The 21,271-nt window shown below is 33.2% G+C and overlaps 3 protein-coding genes across 3 annotated transcripts; 1 reads left to right on the top strand and 2 right to left on the bottom strand.

Annotated features, from left to right (window-relative positions):
- Nucleotides 1–2,070: 2,070 nt before the first annotated feature.
- Nucleotides 2,071–4,744, top strand: LOC110733453 (omega-3 fatty acid desaturase, chloroplastic-like). The gene is made up of 8 exons (XM_021913505.1): nucleotides 2,071–2,517; nucleotides 2,815–2,904; nucleotides 3,041–3,107; nucleotides 3,357–3,449; nucleotides 3,535–3,720; nucleotides 3,846–3,926; nucleotides 4,059–4,196; nucleotides 4,289–4,744. The coding sequence occupies exons 1-8, from the start codon at nucleotides 2,213–2,215 to the stop codon at nucleotides 4,454–4,456; spliced, it is 1,128 nt and encodes a 375-aa protein (XP_021769197.1). The 5' UTR covers nucleotides 2,071–2,212; the 3' UTR covers nucleotides 4,457–4,744.
- A 3,778-nt stretch (nucleotides 4,745–8,522) lies between these two features.
- Nucleotides 8,523–13,323, bottom strand: LOC110733451 (N-(5'-phosphoribosyl)anthranilate isomerase 1, chloroplastic-like). The gene is made up of 5 exons (XM_021913504.1): nucleotides 13,125–13,323; nucleotides 10,992–11,054; nucleotides 10,087–10,445; nucleotides 9,844–10,007; nucleotides 8,523–9,127 (listed from the first exon to the last, which is right to left on the bottom strand). Exons 2-5 carry the CDS (start codon nucleotides 11,044–11,046, stop codon nucleotides 8,902–8,904), a joined length of 804 nt encoding a protein of 267 aa, XP_021769196.1. The 5' UTR covers nucleotides 11,047–11,054; nucleotides 13,125–13,323; the 3' UTR covers nucleotides 8,523–8,901.
- A 4,020-nt stretch (nucleotides 13,324–17,343) lies between these two features.
- On the bottom strand, nucleotides 17,344–19,866 carry LOC110733450 (zinc finger CCCH domain-containing protein 29-like). Its single transcript, XM_021913503.1, has 2 exons — nucleotides 19,260–19,866; nucleotides 17,344–19,105 (listed from the first exon to the last, which is right to left on the bottom strand). Exons 1-2 carry the CDS (start codon nucleotides 19,654–19,656, stop codon nucleotides 17,595–17,597), a joined length of 1,908 nt encoding a protein of 635 aa, XP_021769195.1. The 5' UTR covers nucleotides 19,657–19,866; the 3' UTR covers nucleotides 17,344–17,594.
- Nucleotides 19,867–21,271: the final 1,405 nt, after the last annotated feature.

The following is a 21,271-nucleotide window of genomic DNA, read 5'->3' as shown; positions in this document are numbered from 1 at the left end:
ATATTCCAATTCCGGGACCTATATAAAGCTGCACCATACATCTATTTCATTGTGGAAAGTAAGTGTCTCTATTTCACAAATTAGGGTTCATAGTAATCGTTTGAGGCCTTTGCTAAATTTAGACAAGAGTGCATAAAACTTTCACACGTTATTTAGTGATGTTTGCAGTTGATTTTAAAGGTAGACGCAACTTATGTTCACTATATTTCCATGATCAAACAATTCAACGAAGTTTAGGCTTATAGCTTATAAATGCAATTTTGTTATTGCATATTCAATGCTCATTAATCGCAAAAGTTAAACTACTAAGACCAAATCATTCCGTTCCATGCACTTATAGACTCATAGCCATGTGGCTCTTAAAAAGATGAATTAATCACAACATTTTTTGTTTGTTTTTGTTTTGACTTGTATATAATTTGGAAATTGCAAATGGTAGCGTTGTAACCTCAAGGATTGTGATAAAACTCATATTTTGAAATTAGTCGATATATACTTTAACTAGAGCTGAGTATGAGATAAGGTAACATAGATTTTTCCATCATAAGCTCGACGCAATATGAGAAGCAGCCATGGGGGGTCATAGGTTGTGTGTGGATCGGACATTTTCAAAATTTGACACTAGCACAACACAATAATTAATCCATTAAAAAAAAAATTAATACAAATCTAACACGGCATGACTTTTTCTTGAACTAGGTTAGCTCCCGTGCAATGCACGGTAATCTACAGTTATATATAATTATAGATTATTGATTGATAAGTATTTTATTATAAATTAGTCGAGAAATAATAAAAGTATATATGTAATATGTCGTTTTTTTTAATTGTAGCTTCTAATACACAACTAAAAAAAAGTAGACAAAAAATCAAAGCTACATATTTTCTTTTTTATAAAGTAGTTCACAAATTACCACGAGTATGATTTTTGGTTTATATTTTAGAAAGATTTGTGAAATATTTTTATTGTAAATATTATGATTACTACTTATTAATATGAAATATGTATATAAAATAATGTAATTTTTGTAAATAATTTGATTTCCTTAATCAATAAATATTTTTTTTTAAAAAAATAAAAAATAACTAAAGACACACCAGGAGATAACACGTGTCATTGCTGGTGTGTCTTTTAATATATAGTTATTGATAGGTTAGCTCCCGTGCAATGCACGGTAATCTACAGTTATATATAATTATAGATTATTGATTGATAAGTATTTTATTATAAATTAGTCGAGAAATAATAAAAGTATATATGTAATATGTCGTTTTTTTAATTGTAGCTTCTAATACACAACTAAAATAAAAGTAGACAAAAAATCAAAGCTATATATTTTCTTTTTTATAAAGTAGGTCACAAATTACCACGAGTATGATTTTTGGTTTATATTTTAGAAAGATTTGTGAAATATTTTTATTGTAAATATTATGATTACTACTTATTAATATGAAATATGTATATAAAATAATGTTATTTTTGTAAATAATTTGATTTCCTTAATCAATAAATATTTTTAAAAAATAAAATAAAAAATAACTAAAGACACACCAGGAGATAACACGTGTCATTGCTGGTGTGTCTTTTAGTATATAGTTATTGATTATTGATTGATTGTTCTAAACATATCTCGATCTAGATGAATTGACACATGGGCTTGCATGTCCAAACTCATGGCCACCTATATACCTAATTTTAAAGTTTAAACCTTATTTCTCCGAGTGATACTAGGAGAAAACCTGCCATATGTTGCTTGAGCCGCCAAGAGGCCAGGGTTATGGACACTTATACTATGTCTCATCTAATAAATTTTCTCAATGCTATAATAAATCGTAATAGTTGTACACTTGTACGTTGTTACATTCATAAAATTAAGCTCTCAAATTTCTCCATCTAATTCCAAAAAAAATAAAAGTTATAATAAATAAATAAATAAATTAGGAATCCCTTGTCGTGGGGGAATTAGTAATGCAAAAATAAAATGATAAATTAGGTAGAAATTGATAAATATAAACAACTAAAACTCCATAAATGCCACAACTGTCAGAATGTCAGTATAAATTGTCATGAAACCTTGATTCTTAATTCACAAAAATATCATTTTTTGGTTTTATATAAGAGAATCTAAGAAAGGAAATCTCTCTTTTTAATATTTACAAAAAATATATATATACTTGTACCTAGTTTTAATTAGTAGCCGAATATTAGCATATGCTAGTTCATACAGAAAAAATGCTGAAAAACAATGAAAAAAATGTTAACTTTAATGGGGTTTTTGAAGAATTTAATCCAGGTGCACCACCTCCATTCAAAATAGCTGATATTAGAAATGCAATTCCTAAGCATTGTTGGGTTAAAGATCCTTGGAAATCTATGAGTTATGTTGTTAGAGATGTTGTTGTTGTTTTTGCATTGGCTTCTGTTGCTGCTTACTTCAATAATTGGTTTCTTTGGCCTCTTTATTGGATTGCTCAGGGTACTATGTTTTGGGCTCTCTTTGTTCTTGGTCATGATTGGTGAGTTTTTACTTTTATTGTACGAGTTCGGGGTACGTGCCCTCTTCGACCCCAGAAAAAAGGGTTCATTGTTGTTTGTCTTTTGCGTTTTTTTTTTATACCAAAGTAGCAAAAAAAGTACGTTTATTTTGGAAAAAGGTTCTATTAAATGTCAATTGGTTGTAAATGATTACAATGTAGGTTGTTGTGATATCCTAATTTTGCTTTGCTTTGGTTCTATTTTTGTTGTGGAATATGTTCAATGTTGATATAATGTGAGTAATTTTTTTTTGTTGTTGTTCTTGTTGTTTTTGACAGTGGACATGGAAGTTTTTCTGACAATCCAAAGCTTAACAACATTGTGGGCCACTTTCTTCACTCTTCAATCCTTGTTCCATATCATGGATGGTATGTTAATTTAGATGTAAAGTTGTAAACTGAGATTTAAATTATGCTTAATTTTGTTGGTTTATGATATAAGGAGTATTATTATATGATGATTTTTGAAACTGAAAGATTGAACCTTTCTTTGCTAATAATATAGGAGAATTAGTCATAGAACTCATCATCAAAACCATGGACATGTTGAGAATGATGAATCATGGCACCCAGTAAGCTTATCAACTCTACATTCTTGTTCTTTTTTAACTTTTGGGTTTAGAACTTTTATGAGGCGAACTTACAAGAACTTAGAAAAAAGTAGATTGCGTATTTAGTAATTTATTCCAAGGGTTACTTTTTACTTATTTTGAAGGGGTATGCTTAACTTTTAATGTCTCACAATATAGTAAGTTCGCCTCATCCAAGACTTGTTTTTCTAGTAGGAATTGTCATTAACCTAATTTTTGTGTGCATTTCAGTTGACTGAATCGATATACAATAGTTTGGATTATATGACAAGGAAGTTCAGATTCACTTTTCCATTTCCCTTGCTAGCATACCCTGTATACCTGGTGAGCTTAGAGTCCAACTTGATGTATACAATTGCAAGTTGATTTTCGTTGTGTTTTACCTATTAGCTAATTAATCTTACTGCAGTGGACGCGAACTCCTGGTAAATCAGGCTCACATTACCACCCGGACAGTGATCTGTTCACTCCAAAAGAGAAAAATGATGTTGTAACTTCGACACTTTGTTGGTCAGCAATTGTTGCATTGCTTGTGGAAATGTCTTTTATCATGGGTCCTATTCAGGTGCTCAAGCTCTATGGGGTTCCCTATATGGTGGGTTCTGATATTTCAACTCTGAAATTTATTTGTTCTGTAAAAAAAAAAAAATGGAAGAAATGATTAGCTTATTGAATTAGTCATCATGATTTTCACACATTTATTTTGCTACTCAATTTTAGATTTTTGTCATGTGGTTGGACTTGGTGACTTATTTGCATCATCATGGCCATGAGGAAAAACTTCCTTGGTACCGCAGTGAGGTGTGTTATCAGCTTAACTATGCTCTTGTACACTAAAATTTTATGATTTTAGTAAAAAATTTGTTGCAAGAACAATTTTCGTATGTTTGATTCAGAAGTCTGATATAGTTGTCTGCCTGTTTTCATTACTAGGAGTGGAGTTACCTTAGAGGAGGGCTTACAACACTTGACCGTGATTATGGATTGTTAAACAACATCCACCATGACATCGGAACTCATGTTATTCATCATCTTTTCCCACAAATTCCACACTATCATCTAGTTGAAGCAGTGAGTATATTTATGTAACCAAGGAATGTCTATTAAGTACAAACTTATTTCTTCCCTGTTTTCTGACATTTAGTTTGAATCTGTTCCTGCAGACAAAAGAAGCAAAGCCAGTACTTGGGAAGTACTACCGCGAACCTAAGAAATCTGGACCTCTTCCCCTATACATATTCGGTATAATCTTAAACAGTCTTAAGAAAGATCATTATGTTAGTGACACCGGAGATGTCGTCTACTATCAAACAAACTCAAAAAATCACTAGTAACAAACAACTGCAGGCCAAAGATCAATTCCTCGAGATCATCCTTCCTGTGATGTCCGAGATATAAGCATGTTTAATGTTTTACTCTAGCTTATTTGGTAATTAGACTGTACGAGAATGTATCTCACATAATTAGCACGTACTCGTGTATCACATACACTAGTAATTGTTCCTCATTAGCAAATCTGTCTGTTGGTAGTTGCCTAATTTAATCCGCGAACAGACCTTTTCATTCAAGTTTATATAATTCAATTCTGATGCAAACTAGTGGCGGATCTTGGCTGAAAATATTAGAGGGGTCAAAATTTAAATATTTATCACTTGCTCAAAACTAATCACTATGCCCAATATTTTATAAGTAAATATAGATTATTCTAATCAATTAACTAATTAATTACAATAATTTATGAAGGGGCCTGACCTCGAATGACCCCGGTGGAAGGTCCCTCTGTAATCAACCAACTATTTCTGTTCCTACATAACTTTGTGCAGCATTTTGAGTTCTGCCACTAAGAACAAACTTTATGGTATACATCATAGAATTAGGTGAACTTCCATACATAAAGCATCTTAAATTATTGTATGAGATTCAATCTGTCCTACGTTAAAAAAATATTAACTACAGAGTTCAGAATTACTGATATTTTCTGACATGTTGTTGGTTGTGTACACTTGTACTGAATAAAATGTTGAAGGGCTAATTAGTGGACTGATGTTTCAAAGTGGTCCTAGCTAATGGCCCCATTAACCTGAACCACACCGTTGCTGGGTGGTGGTCCTAACTCTTAAATGGGCTCTTCTTTAGCTGTCTTGTATGTCGTTTACTCTACTTTTTTAATGTTCTATTCGTGTGTTCCAAATTTGAACTCATATTCAACTATTTGTGAATTGTGATCAAAGATGTGCACTCTCCACCACTTTTTGTGTATCAAATCAGTGTATTCTACACTAGTAAAATCTGTAAATATGGACTATAAACGTTTTTTCTTAGGAACAAAAAAATTAAAAATTGAGCCCAACCATATACATATGTTTGTGAAGTAGCGAGTAGAAAAGTCCCTTTACTTCCCCCCTTGTACTCCTAGGCGTTGACCTAAATAGCTGAGGTAGTTGATCTATAAGAAATTGAGAAGTGTTCTTAGTGAAAAATCTCTACAAATTTATTTTTTTGTAGATTACTCCCTACTTTCATACGATGTATAAGATTAAGATTAATTATTAGCCAGAGTCCAACAAATTTTACTATTATGAGTAGGTGAAAGATATTTATTTGGGTTAAGGACTTAAAGGTTAGATAAAGTTTGTTTGGCCAATTTAATTTTTATTTTCACTTTGGATACTTGAGATCTATAATATAATTCATTTTCACCAAATAAAACAAAACTATACTCCGCATTATAATTTCATTTTGGTAATGAAATTAATTCTAAACTTAATTTGACCTACTATACAATCCCAAATATAACGAAGTTACTAGACCAAATTGGCCTAATTCTACTATGCTCCCAAATATCACAAATATTTCAATAAATGTAGCAAATGACTTTTTTTTTTTCCTTTACCAACATTTATATGTATAAAAAAGTAAAATTACTTTGACATGTTACGGAGTAGCTCTTATGAAGCAATCTTTAAGAAACGGATGAACTAGTGAACAAATGTAATGTTTACGAGAAAATCCTATCTAAAGTTAATGTTCGGCTAAAAAGAAAAAACACTATAAAGCATAAATGGAGTGGGTGCTTTTATATTTTCAACCATATATATTATTGAAAAGCAGTAAGGTTTTGGACCTCTTGTGGAGTAGTAATTGCAAAAAGACTTTTTGAAATCTAGCTAAAGCTAGTGTATTGCCAAATAAAGAGAAAGATAGCATAGATTCACACTTTTGCTGTCATAATTTGCTTAATATTTGGGGCAGACACAATATGTATTATGTACTATGTCTGTTATTTTACACATGTTTATTTTATTCTATGAAATAAAGTAGCTAGGGTTCTAGATGAATGATTATGTGACTTATATTTGATTATTACACCTCCATATTCCTAAAAAGAAAAGGTAGTGGGCTAATTAGTTGATTGAGTTTTCAATCAATGCACATTAATCACATTGAGGGCAAGGCAATACTTGGTGCAAGCTAATCAATGTCATTTTGATGCGACTCTTAAAATTTTGAAATAGGTACAAGTCGCACAAGTGCACAACTGGTTTATTTTAGATCAAAATCTGGCCTAAAAGAAGTTCATTGTTCCTATAATCCTATGTACGAGTACTACACTCCAGTACTCCACGCAACTAATTTAATAACTTCATTGTACACGGAGTATTACTCCGTACTAATTAGTTGTAAAGATTTCGTATTTATGTGTATAATGAGTATTATACTCCACGCAACTGGTTTATTAACTTTATCGTACAGACTACATAGTAGTATTGATTTAGAGAAAAATTATTTTATATTGATGTGAACACATTTTTGACTTGGAGGAAACATTAAGGGTATGTTCTCATACGTTGAAATTCAGTTCAGTTCAGTTCAGCTCAGCTCAGCTCAGTTCAGTACTATATTCCACGCAACTGGTTTATTAATTTGGTATTGGGCGACCTTGGGCAACGGCTAAGAAGAATATTCCACTTAAGTACATTGACTAATTAACAAAAAATATTTCTCTTAAGATTGGACTAAACAAGGTATTGAGTCAATTCATCTTTGAAGCGGTATTATAGATGATATTGTATTGATGGATGAGACTAAATTACATTGAGGTTAATGCTAATTTAGACAATAGGGGCGACAATTAGATTGCAATTTTAACTCTAAGAGGAAGCCAAGAGAGTGTGTAGCAGAGCATTAAATGGTAAGAATCTTTTCCTCAAAAAAAAATAAAAAAAAAAAAATAAAAATGGCAAGAATCTACACAAAAGAGAGTGTTTTAAGTACATTGGGTCAATTTCTCAAAGATATGAAGATATTCACCAAAATATAACCCACAAAATTAAGTCCAAAATACAGGTGTTTGGGCATGTGACTATGTTAGAGCATCCGAGAGGATAATAGAGAGTGGGATCATGGAGATCTTACAAGTTACAATATGTTGAACGGTTGAAGGAGTTCGGAAATCACTTGGATATCTAGATCTAAGAATCACATCAAGAATTTGGGTTTATAGGTGCATGTAGCACTAGATAGAAAAGGAATAAAGAGATAGAAGTCACGAGTTCATGATCCACAATCAAAAGAGTTAAAATCTTAGTTCACGTATCCGATATTGATACTATAGTTGGTATTCAAAACGAGTCGAGCAATAGATTTCTCCGACTCAACTTGGATTGGTGCAACACCTACATAAGGGGATTGAGCTTTTTCGAGCTTAAAATTTAAATTCTTAAATCAAATTCAAAAATGAGCGAAAAGATTGGCTTTAATAACCCAAACATTGCTGGTTGGATGATTTTGTGTGAAAATTTTGAGTAGTACCCGTAAGGTAAAATAGGCTCAATCTAAGGAGAAAGCATGCACATGATAGTCTTTCGTTGCCTCCTAAAAGGGCTGTTGCAGTTGAAAGTTCGGCAAGTTTTCCTTCCATCTGCTATTTTTTTGCTTTTCGTTTGGCTTTTGCTAACACAAACTTTACAACAATTTTAGTTGGAACAATTTATTTACTAGTATTTTGATACTTAAAAACTAATTCATCCAGATTACATAATAAATCATTGTAAAGAATGTGAACTAGCCTCATGTAATGTTTTGCATTAAGCGAATAAGTGAAGTCGTGAAGGTTCACCACAATCTTATTTTCACTACAACCTTCCAAAGTCCAAGTCATATTACGATCTGCTATGTGTTCAGTAGCGTGATCATAAACGCAGGAAACTTAGCTGTGCTGTTTTAGAATCTCTCACTCTATCCTTCATCTTCACTCGCTCCTTCCATATCAGCACCCCATCGGCAACATCCCCTAGATATTACAAGCAAAGTTCGAAAAACATTTCCCTAGCAATCACACTAGTTATGGGGCATATGAACTGCAGGTAAGAAATTTTCATCTTAAGGAGAGGAATATACGATAAAACAGGAAGGTTCAAATCATTGTTCCAACAGACTAGACAGACAGCTCCTTCGTCTTAATTATACAAACACCACTCTTACAAGATACCTATTAACCCCAACCTTTTCCCTTGACAAATTTTGAACCTAGGATCACCTTCAAATGAGTGCTCTACCAATTTAGACACTAAGTAAACTAATTCTCATATGGCTCTACATGAAATCTAGTAAAAGTTTCAATACATTAACAACTTGATGTATTTCTATACATTTCTTCAATGACAGGGTTTAGAAAGGTCAAGATGTATCCAATAATCCCTGTTAAATGTGAAGGGAGGTTGACAACAAAAGAAAAAGGAAACTATTTTGGATGAAAATAGACCTAACACTAAAATCAGTACTGCACAGATTTTACTGCATTCATGAAAGCAAATATCCGTGACTCGTCCTTCTTGATGCCATCTGCAGCACAAATACCGCTACTAACATCAATTCCATTCGGGCGAAGGGTAAGAAGAGCATCCTGAGCATTTTCGGGTTTGATTCCTCCAGCCAATAGCCAACCATGTTTGCTTTTTATTGATGGTAATTTAAACTGCGTCCAATCGAATCCTTTTCCGCTGGGGAAAAAAAAAAGAAAAAAAAGAAAATTGCAATAGTAAAACAAGCCACAACTGTTAGGACTGGGGTTTGAGAGAACATAGGCAAATAAGGACACCTTTCCAGGCCAACAACAAAAAGAAAAAAATTTGGATGACTGCAGTAATTGGAGGTTTTGGAGCAGGATTAAGAGCTGGTTATAATATACGAAGTATGAGGTTGCGTATAATTTCATCACTGGCAAGGTAAAAGTTGACATGCCAAGTTATAAAATGCATTTATCAGTAAATAGTGTGTCCATCTGTCATAAAACTAGTGGAGTGGATGATGAAAAGAAGAAGCATCTGTAGAAAATAAGGGATCCGAGCAAAAGATCAAACCGTTTAGAAACTCAAGCTACCTCCCATAATTCTATTGGAAAAAAGGTCTTGTAAATTGCCCTTGTGACCTCACCAGTAAGGCCCTTTTGGAATCCAAAGGGCGTCACTAATAGTCGATTCCTTTGATGCTAGATCAACAAAGATAAATCCAAAAATTCCGTCCTCAACCTTACCTAGCCTTATAAAGTGAACTAGAGGATGATTAAAACTTGCCCTCTTAATCAATGACAGCGGTTGTCAGATCAAGGAGGACAACAAGCCAACAATTATATAAATTCACTCGTAAATGTGTCAATATAATGCTGGCTAATGCCATTCTATAAGCTGAAGAATACACAAGGTAAATAAAGACATACCTTCCTCCAGTTGCACTATCTACAAGAATCCAATCTACTAAAGAACATTCTTCTTGAGAAATATCATTCAGGAGCACCCCATCTTTATCAGCGTGAAGAACATAAATAACTCGATTCTCCTTTACCAACTGTGGGAAAGTACTCCGTGAACCATTCCCATGAAGCTGCATAACTTTAAAGTTGCACAAATTAGAAGGTTTAAAAGCTATGGGCAAAGAAATTCATGTTTTTAAATGTATATACCTGGACATATTCTATGTTTGATGCAGCAGCAGCTTTTAAAATAGTGTCAGCATCATCATCAACAAATACCCCCACTGGCTCAGCTCCATACTTCCTAGCAACCTCTGAAATCTCCTTGGCAGTTGCAAGTGAAACAGAACGTTTAGATTTTGGCCATATGATCATCCCAATAAAATCAGCACCAGCTTCAGCTGCAATTGCAGCATCTCTAGCAGACGTGATCCCACACATCTTGACAAGAGGTTGGTCTTTTCCATACTTCGTACATGTAGGAGGTACCTTCAACGTCTCAGATGATGCTTGAACTCTTGTATTCCTCAACTGAAACCTTGATATATATTGTTGTCTCTTAAGCATGCCTGCAAGTAATGAAATAGAAAGGATATGAAGTAATCATCCAACTTTCAGGTGATGCATCATTTAAAGATCTGCCATCTGATAAAGAAATGAGCTATAATTTCCGCATTATGCTCTTTATAGTTCAAAAGACCAGAGTACATTACAAAAGTATTAAAATTACCAGTTACACAAAACACAAGGTTGCATGATAGACAAGTGACAAGTCAAGTAATTTAATAAATCCTCCCAATCCATGATTTCATATATATACAGTTATATGAAATCTTCATATGTTAACAAGTTGGTGGCAAATGCATCTCACTCATGCTAACCAACCTCCTATTTGGTAGGATGTTGTTACAAGACTGAATAGAACATTGAAATGTAACAGAAAGCTTGAGACATGACTGTATAACTTCTAAAACTAAGGTTACATCACCTATTCCAAATAAAATAATTGAAAAACTACCACTAGTAGTTGATAAACAACATAGCTAGATTAGCTACAGTCATCCTAAGCAAAGCTGGCACTTTTTATAAGTATATGAAAAATATATTACTATTACCAGCAAATAGCCTGTTAGAGGTATTAGCAATTCCAAGATGACTATGAACTTCCATGATGAAACCTGAAATGGAATAACATAAAAAAGATTCAATACCAGAAAGAACATACAATTGAAATGTAAGGCACAACCAGGCCAGATTAATAATTTACTAGTCAGCAAAGTCTACTTTAAAACATTTGTGCCAGTAGACTCTGACTATAACAAAGTTGATTAGCTTAAAATGGTATCTTCTTTGAATGGCCTAAGTTGACAGTAAAAGTCAAGTACAGCCGTATAGGTCATGAAAATTTGATTATCCTGTCCTGAAGACATGTCCAAATTGGTATAAAAACAAAAAAACAAAAAATGAACAAACAATTAATAAAAGTATTTGACTATATATCCAGCCCACATAATATATGCAACTAATAAATTGCAATCACCTCTTACCACACTGATATTTAGTTTCAATTATCGCTCATCCCATCTCAAAATATACGGAGCAGGCTACATATGGTTTTAATCATCAGAGATCAAACCTTGCTAAATTTGATCATTGCTATTGATCATACCTAAAAGTACAACGTATAAAGTGTTTTGTCTTCAGAAAAAATTGTTAAGATGAATCTAACAACATTGTTCAATATAATGTCGAAGTAACTGATAATCAAAGTCAACAAGGCATAACACCTATACAGACTTCAATTATATAAACTCCCTCCATCCCTAAGAGATTGCCTCAAACCTCAATTTCACTTTTTTAATTAAGACATAAGTGCAAAATTGTGCCCAATTAATTGTCATATTGACGAGGAGAGATAAAGAGTGCAGGTAAGATTGCAACTTGCAAGTGGAAAAACATACCAAAAAAAGTATGGAGCTATCTTTTAGGGAGATTCATTTTCAGTATATGGGCAATTTTATAGGGATGAAAAGAGTAAATAAATCACATAATCTTTAATATCTACTTGAAATGGAGGATCAGAGTAACCACTTAGAATTTAATATAAAAAGATAAAATAAATAAGTAAAATAAATTTCCTTCATCAGCTTTCTCATTCTTATTTCCAACCCTCTAGATTCATTACATCATTCACCTCTTTGGTAAGTGATATAAATAGTAGTAATGGATTTGCATATACTTTTTTTAAACAATAACAGAAGAGCTTATATTACAACTAGATTAAAAACATATAGGAAGAGCATTGTTTGTGGACAAAAGATGGCTGCCATGGCACACGTAGCAGTGAAAAATACTGCCATGGCACACGTAGCAGTGAAAAATGCTGCCATGGAACCTACTAAAACCAAAATGGACATAAAGAAAATAGCTGAAATAAAATTAGTGCGCGTAGATAGTAGTGTTGGATCAGATCGGCTGCTTGCCAACTGCATTGCCATGGATTTGCATATACATTTTTAAGAAAAATCAATTTTTATTCTCATGGTAACGCACTAACGCTACTTTACCCCAAATTATCCTTATCTTCCATAACCATTTGGGGAGATATTGGGTAATAATGAAAATCCATACTATATACTCAGTGGCGGATCCAGGATTTAGTTAATAGGTTGTCCCATTCCCATCGTTCATTGACCGCATACAATATGTCAAAAAATAGTCAAATCTTGAATAATGAACAAAAAAAAAATACTTAATCGACGTTTTTTCGACCCAAAAAGTGTTTGATGAAACAAATGATCTTGAAATATCTCGAGTAGTTTTTCTTTTTATTCTAAAATTGAAGTTAAAGGTTGAATTAGATAAATCAATTTAAATAATTCTTGCTAGTTATAAATATTAAAGTATAGAACCGTATAAATAAAATAAATAAACTACAATTCACAAATCTGAATTGACCAATAATTTCAATGAAAATTGCAACTTTAATTCCCATTTCACGAATAACAACTCATACAATTAAAACAGTAAAAAATCCATAAACCCTAAAACAAATAATCAATCCAAACTTCTAAAGAGTAAAGACTCAAACAAAACCTTCAAATAATCATTTATAAACTGAATAAGAATAACAATATAAAGCTTTAAAACAATTAGCATAAAAAATTACTTAGGAAGAACTCAAGAACAATCACAAAAATACCCAAATTTGAATTTAAGAAATTAGAGATTTAAGGTTACTACATTACCAGATTTATTAGTTTATAGAGTGGGCGGAGCCGCAGAGGTCGCCAGCCGGCGGTGGGTGGTTTTCAATCAGCGATCGTCGTTTCTTTATTGGGTAACAGCGTGAGTGGCTGCAAAATTTTGTTATTCAAAATGTTTTTCAAGGAGAGAGAAAATGCCTGACAAATTTTGTAAAAAAAAAAAATGTGACAAATTGTGTAAAAAAAAATGCCTGACAAAGTTTACTTTTAAACTACATTTTTTTTTTTTTATTTTACTTGCTGCTTTTTTTACTTCACCTTTTTATTTTATCACGCTTGTCAACGTAAACTTTAACGATTTAATTCTCAATAAGTAAAAATTGTAAAATTTACTTATTATGATAGTATTTATTGAGACGAATTCAAAAAGATCTTACATAAACATTTTTTCCTTGCATACTATTCACAAAAGATGGTCAAAGGAGCGATGATGAATAGTGTAAAAGTCAAAACGGGTCAAGTAAAAAGGAATGGAGGAAGTATATTTTTTGTTAGTTTCACGTAATTTAGGGAGTAGTAAGAGCAATTACAATGGTTGGCTAATTTATTTAATAGCTTGACACGCCACATCATCTTCTTAAGGTACAACAATTCAAGTTATTTATTGCTCCAATGGTTAAGCTAGTTGTAAATTAATTTATTTTTAAATTAATAATATTTTTTATCTAACAAATATTTGACAAGCTAATTAGCTCTACAAAGCTAATTTGCTTGCCAAAGCTAATCATCAAGATGTGCAACAATAGTGTAGCTACTAACTTAAGATTTTTAATATTTGCAAGCTATTCCTTTTTCCCAAATATTGGAGTTGCTCTAAAACCAATTCACTTTTGTTAGACTTGTCACCAATCACCATTAGCAAATTTATAATTTTTTTACAAAATTAATACGGTGTCCTAGGACCCACAATAACTACAAGTGGGTCTGTCACTGTATATACTAAAATAATCACCGGATGAGACACTTGGCATAATTTTGTGAAAAAATTTCCCTTTGAAATGCTATTTTCTTACAAAAAAAAATCTATTTTAAAAAATGAAATTCTTTTATTAAATTTTATTTATATATATTTGTAACACATAAGAATTTAAAGGATAGACATTAATAAATTTACATTTAAAAAAAAAAAAAAAGTGTTAAATGAATCATTTTATTTCAATTAACTCTATTTCAATTGACTATTATTAATAATAAATCATACTTTATAAATTCATGCATTGCACCGGCCAAAACTAATTTATGAAAAAAGACACATGTTTGGAGAAGAAATTACACTACTAAAAACATTCGGAAGTCACTTTACTTAATAAGTTACACTTATATACAATCCCCCATAATCGCTATTCATATCTGGCTTCCAAATGGGTTGTATGTGTTTTCTATAATCCTCTAAAGTGAATAATCAGACATTTGAATGCTATAAAAACTATCTGACTGATCTGAGTCTCAAGAATACGAGATGGAAGAACAAAATCTCAACCCAATAACGGGACATATTTTATCACATAGCAGATACTTGCAGAGTTGCACTACACTTAATCAAAATAAATAAAAAAATCAATTGAAACTAGAATAAATACTTAACATTTTGAAGCTAAAACCTAAAAATGCAAAATCAAATGTATAGACTTGATTATTGAGCAGGGCGAGTCACTAGCGGGTCGGGAGAAATATTAAGTGGGCCAAGGTTAGACCAGGGCCAATGCACGTCAAGTCAGGCTAGAGCCGGGTGCAAAATAAAGCAGGTCATTAATGGACCTTAACTATTTCATTTCAAAACCAATGAAAAGTAAAGCGGATCATTAACGAGCAAGCCCTCTACTGATAATTTCCCATGAAAGGAAGAGTATTACATTGTTAGTTTTTGCTTTTTGCCCTGCCTTTTGCACTTAGACATCACTTTCCCAAAAAAACATAAGCAATAAGAAATCACTAGTCAAGACGATGAATTAAGTTTGTACATGTAATAGAGTGAATAAAAGTTTGCCATCCATCAGCAAACATGGTTTGGCCTTACAAATATACATAAAATGAAATCAAGATATCAATGACATAAAACAAGTAAATATCCAGTGATCTTTAATCAATCATAATTGCGAGTTGTTATTATAATTAATAAAAGGGTTTAAACATAATCCCAATTATACATAAATGGTTTCCAGTTCAACATTAGGCTCAAATTTGGCAAATGTACAATTAAAAAATTAGCAGTGTGTGCAATGAATTTCAATACATACCCAACAAAGATTACAACTTTATCATCACAATTCATTAAGAGTCAAACTAATGCAGAATGCTCCAATCAATGATTAGATTCATAAACCTTAATCAACCTCATTATTTATAGATTCAAAGATATCCAAAATCCAAATTGTCCCAACCTATAATCAGGGGCGGAGCCAAGGGGGGCTGGCGGGGGCCTTGGCCTCCCCCTTGGCTCAAGATATTAATTAAATTTGTTCTTCATTGTTAATAATTTTGGTGTAGAGGAGTTGCTTTTTTCATGTGATGACATGCAAGTTGTCAAGGGATCAAATCTTGTAGCTAACAAATTTGTTTTTTTTTTTAAAGTAATGTAATAATGTAATACGTAAGTATAATCTTGGCCCCCCTTACTTAAAAATTTTGGCTCCGCCACTGCCTATAATGACCTGATTCATACCCAACTTGATTATTAAGTCTTGTCTAAAACACTTTTGCTTAGCCTGGATTTCCAAAGCATTTTATTATTGGAATACTAGTCTTTGTTTATGGTTTATAAAATTACACTTGTGATTATGTCACTTGATATCTTAATTGTGGTTCGTCTTAATTGTGGTTCTTACAAACATAATAAACTTCATACTCCAATTTCCAACTATGACTAGTGACTATTCTCAAAAGTTTGCTACTCCTAATAGCTAGCCCTAAACATTTCCGGAAGGCTATAGATCACATCATAAACATAATCCATTTCATAATCTTACAAAATTAAAAGGCACTACATTATTTCTAGGAACTAATCATTTGAAAATTTACTTAATTATAGTCTAATAGAGTAGTATCTATGAAACTCGAAACAAAAACAAAATCCAAAATTGTGTTCCCATGTGGGCGGCTATAAAGTAGAACCAGCTCATTCCATTATCTAACTATAATTGAATTTTGGTAGGACTATAACAGAAAAGAATTACTTTTTGGGTCCCACGCGCCATTTGTTGCAAGTGACAGCCTTTTTCATTTACTTTCCTTTCATTCTCCAGCATAGACCCCACTATTATTAGAAAATTTTGACTCTGGGTCCCACTTAGATTGTATTGCTAGTACAATAATGTTTGATTATTTTGCATCATTTGGTCATGCAAATGAAATTTGTACATGAATCAATTCAACAAACACATCTTTTATTTATTTATTTATTTATAACAGAATTATAAAGAATAAAAAAAAAAGGGGTAAGAATTCAACAAAATACAGCCCATCATTTGGTTTTCCTTACCCTGTTTTTATGTGGACAACAATTATGTGACTTTTTCCCCTTTATGAAGACTTTCAATAATTAGAGACCCTCATTTTATGCAGTAAAGTCAATTATGTCATTAATAATTTGGTTTTGGTCTACGAATTTGTGGAATGTGTTGGATTTTAGCTTAATGGACAACAAAACAAGATTAGGAAATGATGAGGATCATCAATGTGTCCATGGGGATGTTAACAAAATATAAATTTTTATACTCGAGTAACATAACTACTATCGTCAACTTATCATTTGCGTTTTGTCAAACTGATATCTAACGAAGTTAGTAATATGCAACTTTAAATTAAACTATGCTTTCGTGAAAATTATCTATTGATTATCATGTGTGTTCCATTGATCAAAGAATATTAATGGATTTAAGAATGATATAGAACTTTTAGGATATGGAAGATACTAGTATGCATTAAACTATCAAGATTCTAAATTTGAACCCACCTAAAACCATAAAGGGATGTAGTTCATAAGCTTTCATCATCTTTGCTTGTCAACCAATTCTTAGAAATTGCTTGGTGACATAATCAATAACTCCAAAAATGACTACATTTGACTTTCAAAAGAATAAAAAAAGGTAGTAACTTCATAAACAAGAGAACTTCTTGCTTATTGTATATATAACTGTTGATCAATGTGTTTATATAAGGTATAATGATAACAAGAGATAATTATACTGATAAAACACATTACTAACAAAAGATAAACAATCAAATTCTTTGAGAGAGGAAAGAATTGTCCTACAAACATATCAAATATCCTTATTCTAAAAGAAAAACAATGAAATGAATAGATTTTGATTAATACTACTATACAATCAGAGAAAATCCCTTAAAATTCTTTGAATGAATTTTGCTCCCCTAATCCTTAACATATACTATATATAACAATAAATTCAAATAATATAATTCAATAGTTTAGTTAGCATAGGCCTAAATCCTCCTTCAATTAACCAACTGCTCTTCTATGTACATTTGCTCCCATGGTAAACACATTTCCTGACCCTGAGCACCATTTCCTGCACCACTACGAACATAACTCTGCGACCTTGCTCCTAAAAACCCGGCACCAGCCTCGTCTTTCACAAGAGAATTCACCCAAGAAACATCCGGCTCATTGAAGCCGGGTGGGGAAGTTCTAGTGGCATTGGCATTGTTGTTGGCACCACGAAACCCAAATGAATTCGACTTCCTTAGCTTGTTCAACTCTTCTCCATGGATCCCCCAATCCAATGTTCCATTCGGCGAGCCCCAATTGGACATAGGGGTCGACATTGGACTTGACATGTTACCACCCATTGGTGATCCTGGTGCTGTCCTGTCTATGAAGCTCTGGCTTCGCTTAACAAAGGCTGCAGCTCGCGAGTTTAGCATTGCTGCAGCCATTGACTTAGGGGAGTCAAGAGCCCTTGGAGGTGATAACTTCCTTGGCGAGTTCAGTGGCGAATCTAACACGCTTGGGGGTGACATTTTCCTTGCTACATTGATCGAAGCAAAAGCTGATTCGAGATTAGTAGCCTGCACCATGTCATTAGCCCTGCCCATGTTGTTGTTGTTCCACCTAGGAGACGGCCTAGGTGAAAGAACTTGCTGATGCTGATGCTGATGTTGCTGGTGTTGTTGCTGCTGCTGGTATTGATGTTGTTGGTTCATGAGCTGCGACTCGATTTTAATGAGCTCTCTTTCCAACTCCACATCTCTAGCACTAAAGCTAGACCTTAGTCTACTACCAGGTAATTGTAGGTTAGGAGGTGTGACACCAAAACCCGACTTCCCCTGATACATCCCTCCTGCACCTGCTGATGCTCCGTTACCAGGGGAAAGCGGAGCAAATGAAGGGGACATCGGAGGAGTGGATGTACAACTAAACCCACCATTAGGAGATGACGACACACTCACATCAGGTATCGCAGAACCAGTAGAAGCATACACAGGGCGCAACTCCTCCCTCTTATGAGCAAAGAAGCAAACCTTCCTAGCACACCCAATCTCATCCTTACACAAACGAGTTCTATACTGTGCCGGGTGCAACCATGACTCGAACACACCATGAGCAAACTCACAATCCTCACCCTTCTTGCAGCTCCCCTTCTTAAACTCGGGGCACGGCACGCAAGTGTACTGGTACTTCTTCGGGTCTCTCCTCCTTGCATTCTCACCGGGGTGAGCAAACGGACACTCCGTCCAATCATGAGTATACGCCCTCGAACACGGCTTTATCTTGAAACAATACATTCTAAAATCATCACTTCCATAAACTCCATTGTTAATATCCGGCAATTCAGAAACCGCAAACTCCTTCTTGGAATCGGATTCTGAATCGGAACTGAACCCGGAAACTGAACCGGAATCAGAATCAGAATACCCAGATTTCAGCAGAACATCAAGCTGCTGCTTATAACTCTGCTTCGAGGGTATTTTCGGAAACATGTGGATTAAATCAGATGCCCTATTACCTGAACAAAACAACAACAACAACAACAACAACAAAAAAAAAAACAATCAATCACTAATTCAAAAGAAGACAAATAATAAAAATATTCCACAACAATAATAATAATAATAATAATAATAATAATACAAGCAATTGATAAAGTTAAGAAATAATACCGTTAGCATCAACGATGTTGGTGTTAGCGGAAGCCGAGATAAGGCGATGAACAACATAAGCAGAATTGTGAGAACCACCAGCCACAGCACAGTGAAGGGCGGTAACTCGATCAGACCCAGAAACTCGGTTAACATCAACCGATTCACCACCAAATTGAAGTACAAAATCAAGAATATTTTCACTACCGAACTGAGCGGCTATCATAAGTGGTGTCCGCTCTTCGTAAGCCATTTTGCTGGATCCAATCCGGCGAGTGTACCAAACACCCACCTCATCAATCGGAACACCACCCGACTCAACCGCGAGTTTAAAGCTGGTAACATCGTCGGAAGCCGCGTATTCGAGTAATGTTGATGTATTGTTGCAGACTTGTTCTTGGGCGATATCCATACCCATTAGTACGAATAATTAAGAGATATAATCAATATCAGAAAATATATATGGTTGTGTTTGAGTAAATGAAGAAATGGAGTGATTAATGAATGAATGATTTTTGTTTTGGAGGACAGAGAGGTAAGGGCGGCTCTTATAAAGGAAAGGAGCACCGGCCAAAGGAAGAAGGGAGGAAAGTGTGACTTTTCTGCTTTCGCCCTTGTTTCTTTTTAAGTACTTTTGGATTGGTTACTAATTATTTAATTAGTTTTTATTTTCTTTATAGGTTTGAAGAGTAATAAAGGAGGGGTCAAAAGGTCAAAGTGTTACTACGCGTTTGGGCGTGACTCTGCCTTGGTCTACGAAATGAAATTGGCATGAAATCAAAATGTTGATTCTTATATCTTAACTATATCTTCACTCACAACTATCAACTATGTGATTGCTTACTTTTATTTTTTATCATTAATTTATAATCTTTCTATACTAATCCTTTTTGCAAGGGACTTAGAAGCTAAAGAGTTGGAAGTCTTGTAACATTATCTCTACAACTCTTTGCGGAGTTACGTCATATGGACTATTTCTTCTTTTCAATACAAATTGTCTACTAACTAGTACGGAGTATTTTTTAAAAGGTTTTTAAAAAGATCGTATGTGTTATGTAAGTATGGTTTAGTGGATATATTTTCTTACTATATGTATTTAGTTAAATTATGTGATTAGAAAATGATAAAGATATTAGGAGAGCAGCTAACAGATTATTACAAACTTAATAAAGTCAACGAACTTCTTAGAAATGAAGGGGATTGCAATTAATTGATGTGATACAGTCTTGTTGCAAGTAGATTGCAGCAAAATGCAAATTTTCTACTCTTGTTAAAGTTTATATGCATAGAGATCATTGATGATCACATATACTTGTTGGCTAATTGCCTTACTATAAATAATAAAGTAAAATCTAATGATTATTGTTGATCTTTCAAGTATCCTTTTTACTAATACAGTTAAGTTACTCGATGTTCACGTGGACTTGATAGAGGGCACTAGTTTGAAGTTTCACAACTCTAGTGGATCGCAACTAGGATAAGGCCAGTCACACGTTACTTCGTGGGTCGCTCTATATTATGTCTACTATAAGTATATCTAAGTACTCCGTACTCGACAAGGAAATAATCCAAATAGCTTATCACGAAGTACTCCGAGTTGTTTTCAAAAAAAAAAAAAAGAAAAAAAAAAAAAAGAAAAACTCCGCAGTTAATTAGTTAACACCCACAAATTACGAATATGTCTTTATGTAAAGAAAATCACTATTTCAAAATCATGAGAAAATACCAGTTTATTTTCATGATAAACAAAAAAAAGTAGTGTTAATCTAGTGGTATTTGTGTAAATAAGTCAACAACTTTTATTATATGCAGGTCTCATAATGTTGATTTATTTACGAAAACATCATGCTGATTATTAATTTATTTACAGAAATATCACTAGATATATGAACGATTTTTATTTATCAAGAAGATAACCTCCTAAATTATTTCTCTTATATATATATATATTAATATATATATATATATGTGCGCAAGAGAATCTTAGCAAAGTAACGTAATTCTTACATAAATCGACTGTGTTTTAGTAAAAA

Source organism: Chenopodium quinoa, unplaced genomic scaffold (assembly GCF_001683475.1).
Source record: "Chenopodium quinoa cultivar QQ74 unplaced genomic scaffold, ASM168347v1, whole genome shotgun sequence".
Taxonomy (NCBI): domain Eukaryota; kingdom Viridiplantae; phylum Streptophyta; class Magnoliopsida; order Caryophyllales; family Amaranthaceae; genus Chenopodium; species Chenopodium quinoa.
The sequence above is the reverse complement of the archived record's forward strand: the minus strand, read 5'-3'. Positions and strand labels throughout refer to the sequence as shown.